The 16,330-nt window shown below is 52.2% G+C and overlaps 7 protein-coding genes across 7 annotated transcripts; 3 read left to right on the top strand and 4 right to left on the bottom strand.

Moving 5' to 3' along the window:
- Window positions 1-59: 59 nt before the first annotated feature.
- On the bottom strand, window positions 60-1,382 carry Aud_004821 (M20 family metallopeptidase; the record flags this gene model as incomplete). The annotated part of the gene is made up of 1 exon (XM_043289757.1): window positions 60-1,382. The coding sequence occupies one exon, from the start codon at window positions 1,380-1,382 to the stop codon at window positions 60-62; it is 1,323 nt and encodes a 440-aa protein (XP_043145692.1).
- A 2,491-nt stretch (window positions 1,383-3,873) lies between these two features.
- Window positions 3,874-5,425, top strand: Aud_004820 (uncharacterized protein; the record flags this gene model as incomplete). Its single annotated transcript, XM_043289756.1, has 2 exons — window positions 3,874-4,168; window positions 4,230-5,425. The coding sequence occupies 2 exons, from the start codon at window positions 3,874-3,876 to the stop codon at window positions 5,423-5,425; spliced, it is 1,491 nt and encodes a 496-aa protein (XP_043145691.1).
- An 886-nt stretch (window positions 5,426-6,311) lies between these two features.
- Window positions 6,312-8,083, bottom strand: Aud_004819 (putative DNA 3'-phosphatase Tpp1; the record flags this gene model as incomplete). The annotated part of the gene is made up of 8 exons (XM_043289755.1): window positions 6,312-6,476; window positions 6,534-6,679; window positions 6,745-6,805; window positions 6,871-7,010; window positions 7,069-7,196; window positions 7,254-7,723; window positions 7,779-7,939; window positions 7,996-8,083. The coding sequence occupies 8 exons, from the start codon at window positions 8,081-8,083 to the stop codon at window positions 6,312-6,314; spliced, it is 1,359 nt and encodes a 452-aa protein (XP_043145690.1).
- A 516-nt stretch (window positions 8,084-8,599) lies between these two features.
- On the bottom strand, window positions 8,600-9,463 carry Aud_004818 (mediator of RNA polymerase II transcription subunit 18; the record flags this gene model as incomplete). Its single annotated transcript, XM_043289754.1, has 2 exons — window positions 8,600-8,912; window positions 8,970-9,463. The coding sequence occupies 2 exons, from the start codon at window positions 9,461-9,463 to the stop codon at window positions 8,600-8,602; spliced, it is 807 nt and encodes a 268-aa protein (XP_043145689.1).
- A 1,653-nt stretch (window positions 9,464-11,116) lies between these two features.
- On the top strand, window positions 11,117-11,556 carry Aud_004817 (alpha-ketoglutarate dehydrogenase subunit KGD4; the record flags this gene model as incomplete). The annotated part of the gene is made up of 2 exons (XM_043289753.1): window positions 11,117-11,192; window positions 11,270-11,556. 2 exons carry the CDS (start codon window positions 11,117-11,119, stop codon window positions 11,554-11,556), a joined length of 363 nt encoding a protein of 120 aa, XP_043145688.1.
- A 939-nt stretch (window positions 11,557-12,495) lies between these two features.
- Aud_004816 (RUS1 family protein) lies at window positions 12,496-14,426 on the top strand (the record flags this gene model as incomplete). The annotated part of the gene is made up of 4 exons (XM_043289752.1): window positions 12,496-12,648; window positions 13,032-13,436; window positions 13,488-13,532; window positions 13,599-14,426. The coding sequence occupies 4 exons, from the start codon at window positions 12,496-12,498 to the stop codon at window positions 14,424-14,426; spliced, it is 1,431 nt and encodes a 476-aa protein (XP_043145687.1).
- A 668-nt stretch (window positions 14,427-15,094) lies between these two features.
- Window positions 15,095-16,186, bottom strand: Aud_004815 (regulator of G-protein signaling domain-containing protein; the record flags this gene model as incomplete). Its single annotated transcript, XM_043289751.1, has 1 exon — window positions 15,095-16,186. One exon carries the CDS (start codon window positions 16,184-16,186, stop codon window positions 15,095-15,097), a length of 1,092 nt encoding a protein of 363 aa, XP_043145686.1.
- Between the last annotated feature and the right edge of the window lie 144 nt (window positions 16,187-16,330).

The raw sequence follows: 16,330 nt of genomic DNA, 5'->3' as shown, positions 1-16,330 counted from the left end.
GTGTTTCGATAATAGCAATATGCAGTAACGATGCTGTTTTCCAGTATTACTTTCTAAAACTACGAGGTCGACCGGTCCAGCGCCGCCTGGATCAGTTTCTTATACCCGCGCACGGCCTCCTCGAGCTGCGCGACGGTCAATGCTTCGTTATCGCCGTGCGCAACGTGGATACTTCCCGGCCCGTACAGGTACCGCTTGACCTTGCCGTCCGGACGGTCATGGAGCTGCAGGTTGGGTACGTCGGTCCCGTAGTTGACGGTGGTGACGTTGAACCCCAGAACATCGGTATCCAAATCCTGCGGGCCATACCCCTCCAGGCGAAAGTTGACGACCACCCGGTCGTCGCCGCCCGTCGCGTCCCGGACGGCCTTGAGCACGATCTCGCGCGCCTCGTCGTCCGTCCCCGCCGCCAGCCGCACGGCGACGCCCGCGCGCGCCTCGCTTGGCACCACGTTCGTTGCAACGCCGCCCTCCATCCGCCCGATGTTGACCGTCGTGCGACCGTACTTGTCGCTGGCGGGCAGGCCGCCCTCGTCGGCGGGGATATCTCCCAGTTGATCCACGCGCGCCAGCGCCGGCAGGATGGCGGAGATGGCACTCTCGCCCAGCCAGGGATAGCCGGAGTGGGCGGCGTGGCCGTGTGCGGCGACTTCGAAGCCCAGCATGCCCTTGTGGCCGGCGACGAGGGCCAGCTCGGTTGGTTCGCCGAAGATGACGGTGTGGAAGGGGCTCGGGGAGGGGTTGAGGCGCGGCGACGCCGAGAAGGCCTTCATGCCGTCGCCGCCGGTTTCCTCGCCGACGACGAAGAGGAGGCCCAGGGGCGCGGCGGGCTGGGCGGCGAGGGTGTCGAGGACGGCAAAGATCTGGGCCGCAACGCTGCCTTTGGCGTCTACGGTGCCGCGGCCGGCGATGAGGATGTTTCTGTCGTCGGTGTCGTTGGCATCGCGGTGCAGCGAGTATGGGATGAAGGGGGGCACGGTGTCGAGGTGGCTGGTGAGGAGGATCTGGGGCCCCTGGCTCGGGCGCGACTCATCCAGGGAATGGGACTTGGGGAAAGCGAAGATGTTGAAGCGTGCATCCGCTTCCGTGGAGACGGGCTGCTTGATCACGGTGAAGTTGTGGGATTCCAGGAAATCAACCACAAAGGCGCCGGCTGCGCCCTCGTTTCCGGAGATGGACTCGATTGAGACGAGGTCTCGGTGAAACGAGAGTAGAGGCGAGGCATTTACGACATCGTCCAGAGAGTTTTGGCTAAACTCTGTCAGAGTCTCCTCACCCACGAGCGTTGGGATATTTGCTAGAGGCGCTTGCGGAGATGCGGGGTGCGGAGGAGCAGCCGCCGAGAGGGCGGCGCTGAGCAGGAGAGACGACAAGGGTTTCATCTCAAGAATAGATGCGACCCAGAGGATTGGGATTGGGATAGAGTTTGAGGCGTCGGCGAAATTTACTGACAAAGTTGATGGACTCGCAAGGGTAAACCACGGTATATTCCTTGATAGGAGAGGGCCGGCTGGTGACGCAGTGATAGTAGGTCACGTGGTTTGTGACTGTTCAAGGTTTATCCATCCGCCTTTGCTATGACTACGAAATGGTGTGCTCCGTGTCCAAAATGGAGTAATGAACTTATTTGATCCCTCCATTGATCGATGTGGCTATGAGGAGTCATAGAGATCCCTTGGCTGTTGATATAGATAGATCGAATTGATGCATACACTAGACACATGCAGTGTGGCTAATGGATAGCCACTGTACTCCGTATGGAGTAGATATGCCTAGGATCTGGATCAATGTATCAGTTTCCGATTCATTGATAGATACCTCTCTAGATTAGAGTAGTAGTGTGATGCCATCGCGATCACAGTCGCTGTATTAATTAACCGATCATTACCTCTCGTATTCTGCCGAGGAAAAGGAGAATCAGAATGTTGCCAAGGAATACTTATTCTTATTAGTATTCATGGAATCCACGGCGAAAACCATGGAATCATACGAGGTCATACTTACGTCAAAATCTGGGTCCTTCTCAGCCATGAGGTCGTACCCAATGGATGGCCATGTGGACCTGACGGCGGCACCAGGGCTTTTGTCTTAATAGGCTGTACTGTGTCCAGTGTAGAAAAGAGAACGCAATTTAACGGGTCAACTGTCCAGTACTTTTTACTTGTACATGTAGGTATCATATTATCACCCCATACATGTACATGATACATATACATAACATAAGGTATGCGAACTCATCAGTGGCTTCACTGCTCAGGTAGAGTTATCCAATGCAGTAGATAGTGAGTGCACAGAGAGGTCCGGACCCTGTTGCACGACAGTTGAAGCTCAACCTTCCTTAGTGCGAGTCTATCTGCCTCTCTAGTGATCGGTTAGTATTCTGATGATAATAAAAATAGGGCTATGACGATAAAGGCTCTCGTCTATCAAGTCCATCAGAGTCTAGAAGACGCTGCTCTTTGCTTGTTCGGGGTCAAAGTGGGTTATCCCTAAGCGGCGGACTCCGATCTCGCACCAGGATTAGCGGACAGTTGATTGGTAATACGTCAAGCACTAAACTAGCAGGAATAAGATATCAGCAACGGTTTCTGTCTGACAGTTGAATGATGAATCAGGTCAGCTGCATAATTAGATATTCTTATTCTTCTTTAGACTTGCAAAATTATGAGACATTGTGAGTCTAATGATACCAATTCATCAAGGACGTTATTGCACGGAACGGACAACAGTAGTAGCACTATCCTTCTAGAAGAAACTCAGTGGACGGGAGAAGCCCAAAGCAAACCGTGGCAACTGGCGAGCAGAGCCCTCACGCAAACCGGGTTCCATGGCTCACGCACAGCGGAACGCACGGAGGCCTTTACTTTTCCAGCATCTGCTGTGTTCTGATTCGCAAGTGCCACTATTTTTCTCTCTTTTTTTTTTTTTCGCCTTGCTTTTTTGTCTGGGCCTGGTTCTAAAGAAAAATGGACATGGACATGGAGAATTGGAGATGGTCGACTAATTCGATTGAGTCTTGGAGAATTGATCCTGGTGGTTCAATTAATACTCGCATCTGCTAAGAAAAGAATGAAAATTCCTTCCATTTCGCCTCTCTTTGCTTGTTCTTCGTATTAGGAGTATCACAGACATTTCCATTCCATCGGTTTGTAGATATCCTATCCTCGTCTTGTCCTCTCCTCCTCCTCTTCCTTCTTGTCGACAGTCACACTCGCACCTGTCACCGCGTTTTCTCCCGATCCTTGTGGTTGTGAATGATTGATTGATTGTTTGGTCGCTAGCTTGCGTGCTGGATTGAGGAACTGCATCCTCTCCCTCATCCTCCACTGAGCTGTCATCCCTCTTCCTCCTCGGTCTGTCTTCTTCCCACTCATCTGCTCCACGTCTGCATCTGCTGTCGGCCCTACCGCCTGTTCGTCGCCTTCAGGCCCAAAATTCCCTTCGTCGCTGTTCTTCAATCAATCACGTCTCTGCAATCGGAAGCAAAAAGCAATTATCTCAATCATCTATCTTTCGGCGAACTGGTTTCCCTCGCCCGTCCAACTCTTTCCTCCTCTTGACTCATCCATCGCGACCTCTTCTTTCCCTCTGGTTGACCGCCACGCCACGTCTACTTCCTGCTCCCAACTCATCGATCCCCTGTTTGAAATAAGGGCTCTTGCCTATTTTCTCTCTTCTCTTCTGCTGCTTTCATTTTATTAAATACAGACCGACAAGCAAGCAGCAACCCTCATCAGATCATGTCTCTGTCTCCTGCTTCGATCCTCCGCTTCTGAACCGCGCATGCGCATGTGAAAATTGCACCCACGAGACCCCAGTTGCAGTCGAACAATCAACCCACCACCACACGGACAACCCCTGTGCTTGTCCACCATGCTAAAACTCTCGCAATTACTAGACGCCAAAGGGCGTAACAGCTCCGATACAAATGCAGACATCTCGCCATTGTCCCGTCAACCCCCTCAATCCCCGTTGACGGCCGATCTCTCAACCCCGGTCTCGCCCGTGGTCTCGCTCTTCTCCAAAGGTCATACGCGTGTCTCCAGCTCCGTTTCCTCCCTGGTCTCGTCCCCTGGTCAGGGAAATTCCACGGAGAGCTCAAGAAATGCCCTGACAGGAGTGAAGGAGGAACCCTGCCAAGCCAGGGATCTTGAGGAGGAATATTTCCGTACGTCCTTCCCTCCCACCAAATGCTTGCTCTGCTCTGCATACTGATGAATTGTCTGCAGAACATTTTGACCAAGGCATGTCTGTTGTGGACGATGCGTACTTTCGACCCTCAGTCGATTACTCTGATAGTTACGATTTGAACGATGCCGGAATGGACACCCCTCATTCCCCTAAGAAACGACGCGCCGGCAGTCTCTCCGGTAAAGGCCTGTCGCGCATTAGTTCTCGCATTTCCACCATATCCAACCGCTGGAGGCCGAATCGCATGTCGGACGGTCCTGATGCCGTGGACCCCGTCGGATCCAGTCTACGGTCCCGGACAAACTCCGCCTCGTCTATCCGTGCCAGCCCGACTGTAAGTCGAGTCGACTCCATCGCGATTCCGCCTTCGCCTGCAAGGACCATCTTTGAGGAGCGCATGAGCGAGTCGGGAGTACAACCCATCGACATTGCCAAAGCGAACAGCCAGTGCCAGGATGACTCGGACGCCCCGCAAGCCACCACTCCTCTGCTTCCTCCCTTCATGGGGGACGAGCCACTGAGTGTTACTGCCTCTAGAGTTCAGTCGCCTCTGCAGTCACCGTCGGTCGCCGACGTCTCCGAGGAGTGCCTGGACAACAGCATGACGTTTGCAGATCCTCGTCTGGCAAGCATTCCGTCGCCTCCGCTGTCATCCAAGCCGTCGGTCGCGTCTTTCAATCGTCCACGCGCCAGCACCGTGCGGACAGTGTCGGGAGAGGGCCCATCCTTCTCGTTGACCGATCCGAACGACGAGTGGGCGACCCAGCTTGGCCATGCCAATTTCACCGTCCAGCCCGAACCTTACGTGCCTGAAGTCTACGATCTGAGCTCGTTCCGGCAATTACGCGAACACTGGGATCAAGCACAGTGCAACTTCACCAAGCACCTGGTTCGGACCGGTGAGCACTACGGTGTGACCTCCACCATCTACAAACTGACCGAGGCCAAGTGGGACGCGATCAACAGTGAATGGAAGCGCACCTACGACGAGATGCTGTCCCAACTGGACGCGACCGACGGCTTGCTGATGGGCATCATCCAGTCGCAAGGCAACCCCTGCGAGCCAGTCAAAATTCCTCGGCTCCACGATGAGAAGTTCCCCGAACTGGGCGATGGCGAGATCGTCGGTCCCATGAAAATTGCTCCGGCGGCGAGTATGCCGACAGCCTGCCGGGGCCGATCCTTGAAACGAAACTTTTTCAAATTCTTCCAGGATCTCGTGTCGCGATCCTGATGTGCATTCCACCCACTACACCAATTAATGACGATAGAGCACTCCCGCGAGGTCTTCGATGTACAACAACTTGTAATAACGAGCCTCTGGGGGTTACTGTTTGAGCGTGTGACGACTAATGTCTCTTTTTCTAATGACTTGACGACCACCTCCATGTGTCTGCGACTACTGACTCGCAGCGCAATTGCATTCCTTCGACATACTTCTTTTCATATGTTCAATATTCTATGAAATGAGGACAGATGGACAAATCTTTTTGTATGGGGGTTTGGTCGTTCGCGATGAGAAGCAAACAGTGCTGCAGATCGTGACCGTTCCGTTCCCTGTACCACGCACAGTCGATGTCTGACACGAATCTTGATTTCGACGTGTCTGAGAAGACGTGTGTCCGTCTCTATTCAAAAAAAAAGGAAAAAAGAGAGAAGCATGAATGATACGGTCTGCCGTGTATATGTATATATGTACTCAATATACCCAGCCAGCATTTCGATAATGAATCATAGAGATTACTTTGATACCCCTCTCGCTTTGTAAGACCATAGACGACTTTAGTGAAGCCAGTAAAAGGGTATCATAGGTCGGAGTACCTCTCCGCCGATCTGCCGGCTGTCCATATCAGCCAGGCGTGCCGTGCCGTCTCTGAAGATGGTCGACACTTTGCTTATCGCTGGATCATACTGCTGGGCCCTTTATTTGTCGGTCGTTACCTCAGCAGCGTGCACCCACGCCTAAGAGGCAGGGCGGACAGCTGATCAAGATATGCCTCTGCTATCTGTATAAGCAGGCAAGCCCCTCCACGATAGACAGCGTCATCCTCTGAAGGTAGAGCCACGCAAGCAGACAGACATGACGGCAGTGATGAGCTGCTAGTAGCCATCTGCAAGAATCAAATCCAGTACTGTCCCCATATCCGTCTTGCCTCTTCGTCCCCCTGAAACCGAAAATCCACGCGGACGATATCACTGAAACCTTCCTCCATGGTGGGTTCTTTGAAGCGTTTCAGGAAATCGCCGAATGCGATGCCAGGGAGTGGCGCGCGGGATTCGGGGTTCTACGTGAATAAACCGTCAGTCTCGTTTTCAACATTAGAGACAAAAGAGAGACGAACCAAAGATCGATTCGCGGCGCGGACGGCGTTGTTGTGCTTGCACAGGTCCGGCGGACTGGTGAAGTGGACACATCGGATGGGGACGTTGAATTCCTTTGCGACGCGCACCCATTCGGCGCGTGTGTTGGGGTCTGCGTTTGTGTTGTCTGTCATGGCGTCAGCAGTGTGTGTCTGGGTGCTTGCCAGATACCTTTAAAGGGATAGAACCTACCCACGACGACGGACGAACCGGCTGCGAGAAACTCTTTGGCGACTTTGATACATTTCTGTCTCTATTGGCATTCAGTATCAGTGTACCGTTTTTTTCAAGTTCACCGTGATTGTACACCAATCGTACCGTCTTGAGAGTGTCCTGGTTGACTCGCTCGTAACCCAGCGGCTCGAGGTAATTCCAGTAAAAGGTAGATTTACCGGCTCCAGGGCTGCCGCAGAAGATGACGAGCTCCCGGGGACTTTGGCGGGCGAAAGGGACAGGCACTGCGGGTTGGTCATTGGTATGCATTCAGCTAAGGAAACGGACGGAAGTGAGACTAACCGCCGTCCTCGGTGTCGGGCTTCAGGTATGAAGAAGGGTTGAAGGGCTCCTGGATATCTTGGGCCGCCTGATTCAGGAAGAACTCCTCCGGTGTCTTAAACGGGATCCCGACGTTCATCGCGAAGCCTCTACGGCGTGATTCGTTTAGCGGCAACTTCTTGACCTGTTGCAGGATGAGAACTCACCGGTCTACCATAGAGTGATCCCGGGGACGTCCGGCCGCATCACCCACGTAGAAAGATGCAGACAGATCGACGCCAAAGACATCGAGGTCGTAGTCTTCCACAAACTCCCGCCACATTCCCGTTCGCGGTTTTCTATTCTCGTCGTCTGCCGTGGCAGCATAGACGCTGATGGGGATGTCGATCTGGCGCATCACGCCTGTCACCCTTTCCTTGAAGTTAGTCAAGCTCTTCGAATCGGCTCGGCCGCCCTTCAGGTCTTTCTGCAGGCTGATCCTCTTCTGGTTGGACATGATCACGACGTGGTACCTGTGGGTTGCGGTCAGCTTGATTACCGTCGTAAGTTGGCATGCTACCTGCCCATTCGCATTCAGTTCCCGGAGTCTTGTCGGTACATTGGGAGAAAACCACTTCCAATCTGCAGAGTCCCGGGGAAAGGTGTTGCCGGAGGCTGTTACGACCAAGGTGGAGTCCTGCGTCGTGTGTCGTCAGTTTGTCTTCGAATCTCGTAAAACCAGCAGAGCTTACAAGATCGAAGGCGGCCACTTTGGCCTTTTCTCTTCGTGCAGGTTGTTCACCTGGACCGGTCGTATACTTTCCGATCACAAGGCTGTTGTTGACGACCCTCCATGTGATCTTCTCAGGCTTCTTCTGAGATGTGGGTGTGAAAAATGAGGCAACAGTGCGCTCTGAGTCCGTAAGCTGACGCTATTGCAGCCCTGTAGATATACCTTGGATGACTTACTTGTGACTGTTGACTCGACTTTTCTTTTGAGCGGCGGCGGGGAGATGGCTCTGGTTGGCGAGGCGGCTCTTTTGGCTGCCCCGGACATTATCCTGAGTGTCACTGCCCAACTGAGAATCTTGACGGATGTAAAGTCGACTTGATGTGGTTATGGTTGAATTTACAAGGAAGAAGTGACAGAATCTGATCCCGCGGGGTTATGGGCTGGAGAACTGACTGAGACCCGGCATCGAATGGTCGACAAATGGTTGATGAACCAGGAAAATCGTAATATGCAGCGAGATGCCGAAGCTAGAGAGGTCGAACAGATTGTGTTGCGTTACTTGACCGAGATATATCAAAATTGGGTACAAGTTGAGGTTGACGCGCCCGCACGCGAAATGAGGTTCACGAAGTCACATGGTCTATATAAGTTCAAAGTGCCTGAGGCAGTGGTAGACAGACATTAGGCACCAGCAACAAAATATAGCCTCAAAATTTATCGGATTGTCGTTGCTATCTCTTTTTTACTTGAAAATGGCACAGTCCTGGAAAGTATTCAATCCAACGCCAATAGACAGTGCCGGGTATAATGCTAGTGTAACTATCAAAGCATAGACATGAATCACTTGGCTCGAGTATCCAAGGACAACCGATCTGCTTGTTCCAGACGAACAGCGGACTTCAATTGCTCCCTTAGCCCAAAGAGATGCTGAGAGGCAATCTTCATGGTCTCCTGATTGCCGCCATCCTGGACTGTGATGGCGGCCTGTAGGACGTAACCTCCACTTCTGTCAAGTGGTGTCATTTCATTTAGAGCTGGCAATTGCCGCCGAGGCTCTTGGGATTCAGTGGGGTAGTGTAGGACGCGATGTAAAAAGATGACAATGTCGTTATGAATGAAGATATCACCCTCCACCGCATACTCAGTGACAAAGCTATATTAGAGTCAATCAATAGTTTCTAAGATCTGAAACAAGGAGATAATGACTGACTTGTAACCCCAGGCATTCATGGGGACTGTAATATCGCCTTTAGGCAGACTAGCACTGGCCATCAGCCGGGCTGTGACGGCGGACCGGGTCGCTGCCTCGGGGATATCCCTAAACTCCAATTTCCAGGGTTGGCTCTCGTAGTCATAGTAGTGCGTACGGACGGACGATTTCTCATCCGTCCCTGACATGTGTGCATCTTGGTCGGCGCCCGGCGATGCAGGTGCGCCAAAATCAGCCTCGGAAACAGGGCCAACGACCTGGGTATAGAACATGCCACCATTGAGCATCTTGTTCAGTCGCTGCAATTCTGCGCCCTGCAGATCCTGACTGGCACCTATACGGACATTGACCAGTCCGGGTTTACGGTATGCTTTGAAGACCAGTCGTCTTTCTAGGCGGTGTTGAGGTTGCATGGCAGTCAACCCTGCCAGCTGTTGGAGCAACTCATGATGCTGATGCGCCGGTACCGAGGCGAAAAGCAACAGCTCATGCATGATGCGTCATATGAAGACGAAGTATAGTCGGGTTGGTGGTCGAATGATATAAGGCGCTGGTTGCTGATACGCTCTGATCACGGTAACCACAACGGGCGACGACCAGAGTAGCCGCCTGAGGCACTCAGTACTGGTGCCTGACAGTCCGGATCCGTCGGCGTTAGGAACGGTCGAAAATTCAAAAAGCGCGACGGGTAAAGTCGGAGAGCGGGAGGCGGAATGCACCGAATGGGAAATTCGGACTGAGGGTCGTGACAAGGTTTACGGACATGGTGAGTTTGTAGGCTGATCGTCCAGTAAGAACTGTGAACAGGTCAACGGCGCGCGGATTAACTAAGTTTCCGGCTATCAGGGAGGTGATGTGGTAAAAGTGTTTGATAATTTTAGGCTAAGACTGATACCGTTCTTGGCTTTGAGGAGGTACTTTGGTGGATGATGATACTTGGACGTAGCTTCTCACATGTTTCGGTGACAACTGGACGATGAACACATGTCTCTAACTCTCTGATGCTTTCGGTGACTTGTCTACCTGAGACGGACTGAGATGGACGGTGGTATGATTTGAGAATATGACCCTAGTCTCTGCAGCGGTTTCGTACTTTTGATGTGATACGTTGCAACCCCATAGTAGATCATCCCTATGTTCGGTCTCCGAGGTGAGGGGAAAGCGTATTGAGGAGCAATGCATAAGGCATGAGAATGAAGAATAGGCTCACCGAGAATGCGGGTTGAGTAAGGATCTGGGGAAGATATGGGCGGTTCAATTCCCATATCGGTAGTAGTAATTATCTACTCCGTAGATAGATACATTACTATGCAAGTTTAACTCGTAATCCGAGCGGAGTACAGACTACGGAGTTAGGATGATCTGACGCTGATGCCGACATGGGGTGATCCCCTCAATTATCCATCCTCGACCAAGTCTACCTATGCAACTGCAGCCTAAATGTGGTCTCCCGGCGTTCCTTTCCAATCAGAGATCAGCAGAGGAAAGATTACTGAGAATGGCGTAAGATTCCTCCTCCACAAATTCCGAGGGACCCTTGCATGAGTGCGGAGGAAGTCATTCAAGTACATAGATTTTGTAGGTAACACAGATTGAAAACAGAAGACTATACAATAGTAAAAATTACTGGATCTGGTATCTTCATCAAACTTTCAGGAAAGGATGGTCTGAATTCTCTCTTTTTCCCGCTGGACGCGAAAGGCCGGTGGAGAGGGACACTCCCGCCGTGCTTGGGAGGAGAGTTAAGCTAACCACACCACCACCATCACCTTATCAGAATAATGTGAAACCCACCCTCGCTTCCTCCTCCCCTCCTCCTCCTCTTATTTTAACTTAGATTCCCACTCATTGTTCCCTCTTCAGTCTTTCCAACCTCTCAGTCTCTTTAATATCCAGTTCTCTTACTTTGTATAATTTCCCTACACCTTCACTTGACACCAGGCTGGGTAGTTGGTCTGCTAGCAATCATCAAAATCTTGCTATACTGAAAAAGGCTACCTCGGGCGGATCGGACAGTACCGGATCTGTTCAATTTCTCACGCCATTCTCCTCGATTGATAATCTTCTCAACCTACTTTCTCTACTGCACCATTTCTCCTTTCGATTCTCTCGATTCTTCCTACATAACAGCTTCGACTCATTTCAAAATGCGTGCCACTGTTGCTCTGCGAAGCGTCGCTCGGACTCCCCTGATCCGCTTTGTCGGTCGGCGTTCTGTGCCTCGTACGTATTATCTAGAGTCAGCTCCTGGTAATCTATTTATTCAGTAAACTAACCATGCTGTTTTCGCTCCTACTCAGAATCCATTGATCACACTCCTCGCCCTCACCCTGCTTCTCCCTCGGGCGTTCTTCCCGACTCTTTCGCTGCCTACCGCTCCAAGGCTCAGCAGCACGGCCCTCTCGGTCGCGCTTCTTTCTCTCAGGGATCCGTCGGCCGCTCAGCTGGAGCTTCTCTCGGCCCTGTTCAGCCCAACCAAGGCGAATTCTTCGATCGTGCTGAGCTTCCCGCCAGATTCCACCGTCTCCCATGGACTGAAGCTGAGATTGAGGCCATTGAGACTGGCGGTGCGAGCCTTTATGCTTAAACAACACGCGTGGACGCGTATATGAGGGATGACACGATTGATGTGGAAGCTCATGTCGACGATCGCAAAGTGACTCAGTCAATGACACGTCAGGACGGAGGAAGTGGTCACCATTGGCTGATCGGAGGTCATGGGGGATGATAGTCGTCTTGCTGTTACTTATGGCTTCAACAAGAGCCGTGGTATTGGTACGTCCAATGTACCGTACCTTGACCAGCAACACTTCACCCCCGTGCTGGTGACAAGACGTCCAACAAACGACGACTGTCACCTCCGTCAACGGCTGTACCTAGCCGCCTATCTCCGACTATTTCTCTCCTTTTCTTCTTTTACACGATTTTATTCGTCAATTCCTTTAGAAGGCGCTGGTGGTTTGCAAGTCATCGCACTTAGCGGTTACAAGTTGGGTCTGTTTTCGGGCGCGTTCAACACCATGGGTTTTCTTTTGATGTTTGACTGTGGAATGTCAGGGTCTAGAAACATCTGTACATATTACTATAAAAGTCTGCTGGTATGGTTAGACTGATTTTCGTCGAGAGGTTCGGCTTCCTCTCGCTGGTTATTGTTGACAACAGGAGTCTCAACGATGAAACTACGATGCATTTCTGAACACCAATCACCTATGGGCTACCTTTCCTGTGGATCTGTAAATTGAGAAGCATACATAGACACGAAAAGTGCGCTTTGAAATGCTTTGCACTGTGTCTTGAGTATGATTCCTCGCATAACCTATTTCCATTGTTCGTCTCACGTGTCCTGATTCGCTGTAGCTTATCGGTCGACCTTTGGCGTGTCAACGTATCAGCGCTACAACTCTCAACTACAGTCTGCAAGCAAAAGCTGTAATTCGAAGGTTTTGTTCACTACGCAGTGCAGCTTGATCTCTAGACGATCTACTGTGGCACATGAAACCTCTATCATAGAGCCAGAGCCTTCAAGATGGCTAGAAGCGACGTGCGAAACACCATTGCGTTTACTGAAGTAGACGAGACCAACAATCCCACAGCAACCTATGTCTATTCCGAAACTCAAGAACATCCCAACAATCCACATGAGAAGAGTCTCAACAAATGGGGGAGGGTCGATGTGATGGTGTGTCAAGCCTTGATCCCTAGACTTATACGTGACTTGTCACTCTCATGCAACTGCGTGGACTCGGCCATTGATCTTTACGATCACTATAGAGACGCTGGACATTGATTGACAATATACCAGCATCCTTCTTCTACTCCCCAATCTCCATGGTCTCTAGCGACCTTCGTCAACCTGCTTGTCGATGTTTTTCTACCTTCTGGGTATCCCCACAGTGTTACCGATGATTATCTGCCGTAAGGATACCTTTTCGGTACTTGATAGGACATGAGTTGCTAATCATACAAAGGTATCAAATCTTCGTAAGGATTCCATGGATTCTCGACACCTTCCGCCGCGTGAAGTACACATGACTCAGCAGAGAAGCTGACGCCTCGCCTCAGGACTCCCTCCAGGCATTCTGCAGCTCCATTGCCGGTCTCTTATCCTCCAGAGCCGTACTCCAAGGTGTAGGCGTCGGCAATGCCAACGCCTCTCCAACCTCCGCTCTCCTCCTGCACATCCTGCAGGACTCCTCCGGCCGGATCGCCACGATCCTCTTCGCACATCGCGTCGGGACGGCCCTCGAGCCCGAATGCAAGATGTACCGCCTCGCGGCCGATGTGTTCAACGACGTCGCCATGGTCCTGGATTGCCTGTCGCCCATGATCCCCGCGGGAGTTGGCCGAGTCGGCGTACTGAGTGCTGCGGGCGTGCTGCGCGCTCTGTGCGGTGTTGCCGGGGGCAGTTCCAAGGCGAGTCTCAGTGCCCATTTTGCTCGTGGGGGGAACCTCGCTGAAGTCAATGCTGTAAGTAGCCGCGAAATGTCCCACAGTCAGCGTACTGAACTATGTCTGCAGAAAGACTCGTCGCAAGAGACGATCATCTCCCTGATTGGGATGCTGGTAAGTTTCGTCTTTGCGAAATCCTGAGACAGCCGGACACGGGTTCACACGCACACACACACACAGGTCGGCTCCTTCGTCGTGTCCCAAGTCACAAGCTTCGCAGCCACCTGGGCCAGCCTCCTGTTCCTGCTCACCGTCCACCTGGGCATGAACTACGCCGCCGTGCGCGCTGTCCAGATGACCAGTCTCAACAGACAGCGCGCCAACATCGTCTTTTCCACCTTGCTCGAGTCAGACCCAGCTCTGGATCTCCATAGCCTCGGTCTTAGCAGGGAAATCTACCATCCAATCCCACCGTCCGGCCAGCAAACTTGCCTGACAACGTCAAGGTCACCGCTTACACCCGCCGATGTCTCCGAACAAGAAAGGATCTTCGAACCCGACGGGGTCCTAAAGTGGACGTCAGCTTCCACGCAATGCCACAAACTCGGGTACTGCCAGATCGGCATCTCCCTCGACCGATTCCTCCGTCTGTCGTCGACGAGCACCAGCACAAAGCTACGAACATCACCGAGCCTCAGAACCACGGTTCCAATGCCAGAACTCTCCACTCTCTTCGCAAATGAGGATTATATCCTTTACCTGGTGCGGCGCGGAGCGCACGGCCCCGTCTGGTACGCCAGTCTCGTCCTGAAGAACACCTGCTCCGCCAGATCGCAGCTGAAGGCCTGGACGCACGCATTGCTTGCTGCGCGCGTGTTGTATATCTCCTCGTCTGAGGAAGGAGATCGGCAGATCTTGGATGTGATAGCGCGCACTCTGGACTTCCTCAATCGCCACGCGAGGTTCGAGCGATATCTGCAGAGTCTTGAGGAGGCGGGCTGGGATTTGACTATAGCGGCTTTGGAGACAAGGACTAGGCGGAGGATTGTGGTTGATAACCACCAGTAGCGATGTCGTCTATCTTATGGCTAAGAAACGAATCCATAACCCTTTAAAAGACAACTACCGGACATTGTACAGCCAAAAGGCAATCAGTCGTATTGGGTATCTATATACATGCCAGAGAAGGGTGTCCAGATATGCGACCTCCAGGATGCGAGACACATCAGCATCCAGAGTCCGTAAACATGAGTCCATGCATCATAAAACAATCAATCATCATCAAATCATCCAGGGACGACGAGGTCGACCTCGTCGCTCAGCTGGACAACAACGGAACGCCAGGACAGAGTCACCTCCCATCCAATTTTTGCAACAACCAAATTCTATATGATTTTGTGAAACCAGACCAGAAGAGGAAAATGCTCGCTCGCTTGACCTCTCACAAAACTCCTGCTATGAAAATGCAGCCAAAAGAACAAATGCCATGCGTTTGCACCGTTCACTCATATCCAAATAGTCCAAATGCGAAGCGATCGCTTAACAACCCAAATATGAATCCGAGTATGCATGCAGCGCAAGTGTATGCAATCGAGTCGTGTCTAACAAATGATGCAGCGTAAAACATGAGAAAATAGATGCCCAAGACACCTTCTAGGTGGTCCGATCCGCCAGGTTGAGAAGGACCTCCTAGACTGAAAGAGATAAGAGAGCCATCGGTCAACAGCTTAGCCGTTCTAATCATCCATGGAGGATCGCAGATTCTGACTGCCCGAGCTCCCGTGGCCCGAACGCTTCTTGAATCCTAACTTCATCCCCATTTTCTTCCAAGGATTATCGGTGCGATGCTTCGGACTGTGACCCAAAGTCAAGGAGGGCTCACTCGAGGGTGGTGTGGTCGGAGGAGTCATTGGTTCTCCAGTACCGTAATTAGACTGCATGCTTCCTGAGTCGTCGGTCAGAGAGGAGTCACCGCTGGTAGTGGACGAAACCTGGCCGGAAGTGCGGTTGCTGGTTTTGCCCACGGAGGTGACAGCGCCGAATGAGAAGTTAGAGCGGCTAGAATGGCCAGAAGGCGGCCCCGAGGAAACCGGAGCTCCCAGCTCCCGGGAGGACTTGGGCGAAAGCCGTCTCCCCCTCTTGACGACGTGTTCATCTAAACTCGAGTTCGATACGACGGTGACATCGTCATCGTTCGAGAACAAGGGCTCCGATAGCGGCAAAACATGTGCGGACGTAGCATGGGCGTTGAGAAAGGGGAGGAAGATGGACTCTTCCATCAGGTCGTGGACCAGTTTCACGGCGGCATCCAGTGTCTCAGGGGGTGGGGGGATGTGCGAGTTCGCGAGTTGTAGGATCTCCTCCCGAACTTCGCTGGAAACATTGATCTCGCGGGGAGCACCGGGAAGGATGTATGCGGTCAGAAGTCGCTGCCAGAGCATACGCAAGTGCTGGCTTTCGGGGCAATCTGTCACAATGGGCGACTCTCGCAGTTGATGGGTTAGCGAGACATACGTCTCCCGGTACCGCTTGGCCTCCAAAGTAAATTCCAGAGTCTCGAGGCAGTGATTTTGAGAAAGGTACGCCATAAACGCGCTAAGGGTGTACGGAGCAGGTGCCGTATTCGCTAGCACCTCATCGAGTGTTGGTCGCATAGGACAGAACGCACCCGGTTGAACATTCAGACTCACCGGACGGGAGCCGGACGAGTCCATATCCTCGTCCGACTCGCTGTCCGACGACGATGACGTCGGCGAGAGTTCGGGCGTCGAAGTAGGAGAGCTGTTCCAGAAGAATAAAGGAGGGTATAAAGACCTCTTTTTGAGCATCGCGTATAGCATGCGGCACCCTTTCGAGCTTATTGAGAAATTTGCGTTACTGCACACAAAGTTGTCCCCTTACCAGAGTGTATGCAGATCGTGGGGCTTCTCGTTTTCACGTATTTCACGGGTTCTCAGGGAGTCCCCAATTTC

The sequence above is a fragment of the Aspergillus udagawae genome, assembly GCF_001078395.1.
Source record: "Aspergillus udagawae IFM 46973 DNA, scaffold_3, whole genome shotgun sequence".
Lineage (NCBI taxonomy): Eukaryota > Fungi > Ascomycota > Eurotiomycetes > Eurotiales > Aspergillaceae > Aspergillus > Aspergillus udagawae.
The sequence above is the reverse complement of the archived record's forward strand: the minus strand, read 5'-3'. Positions and strand labels throughout refer to the sequence as shown.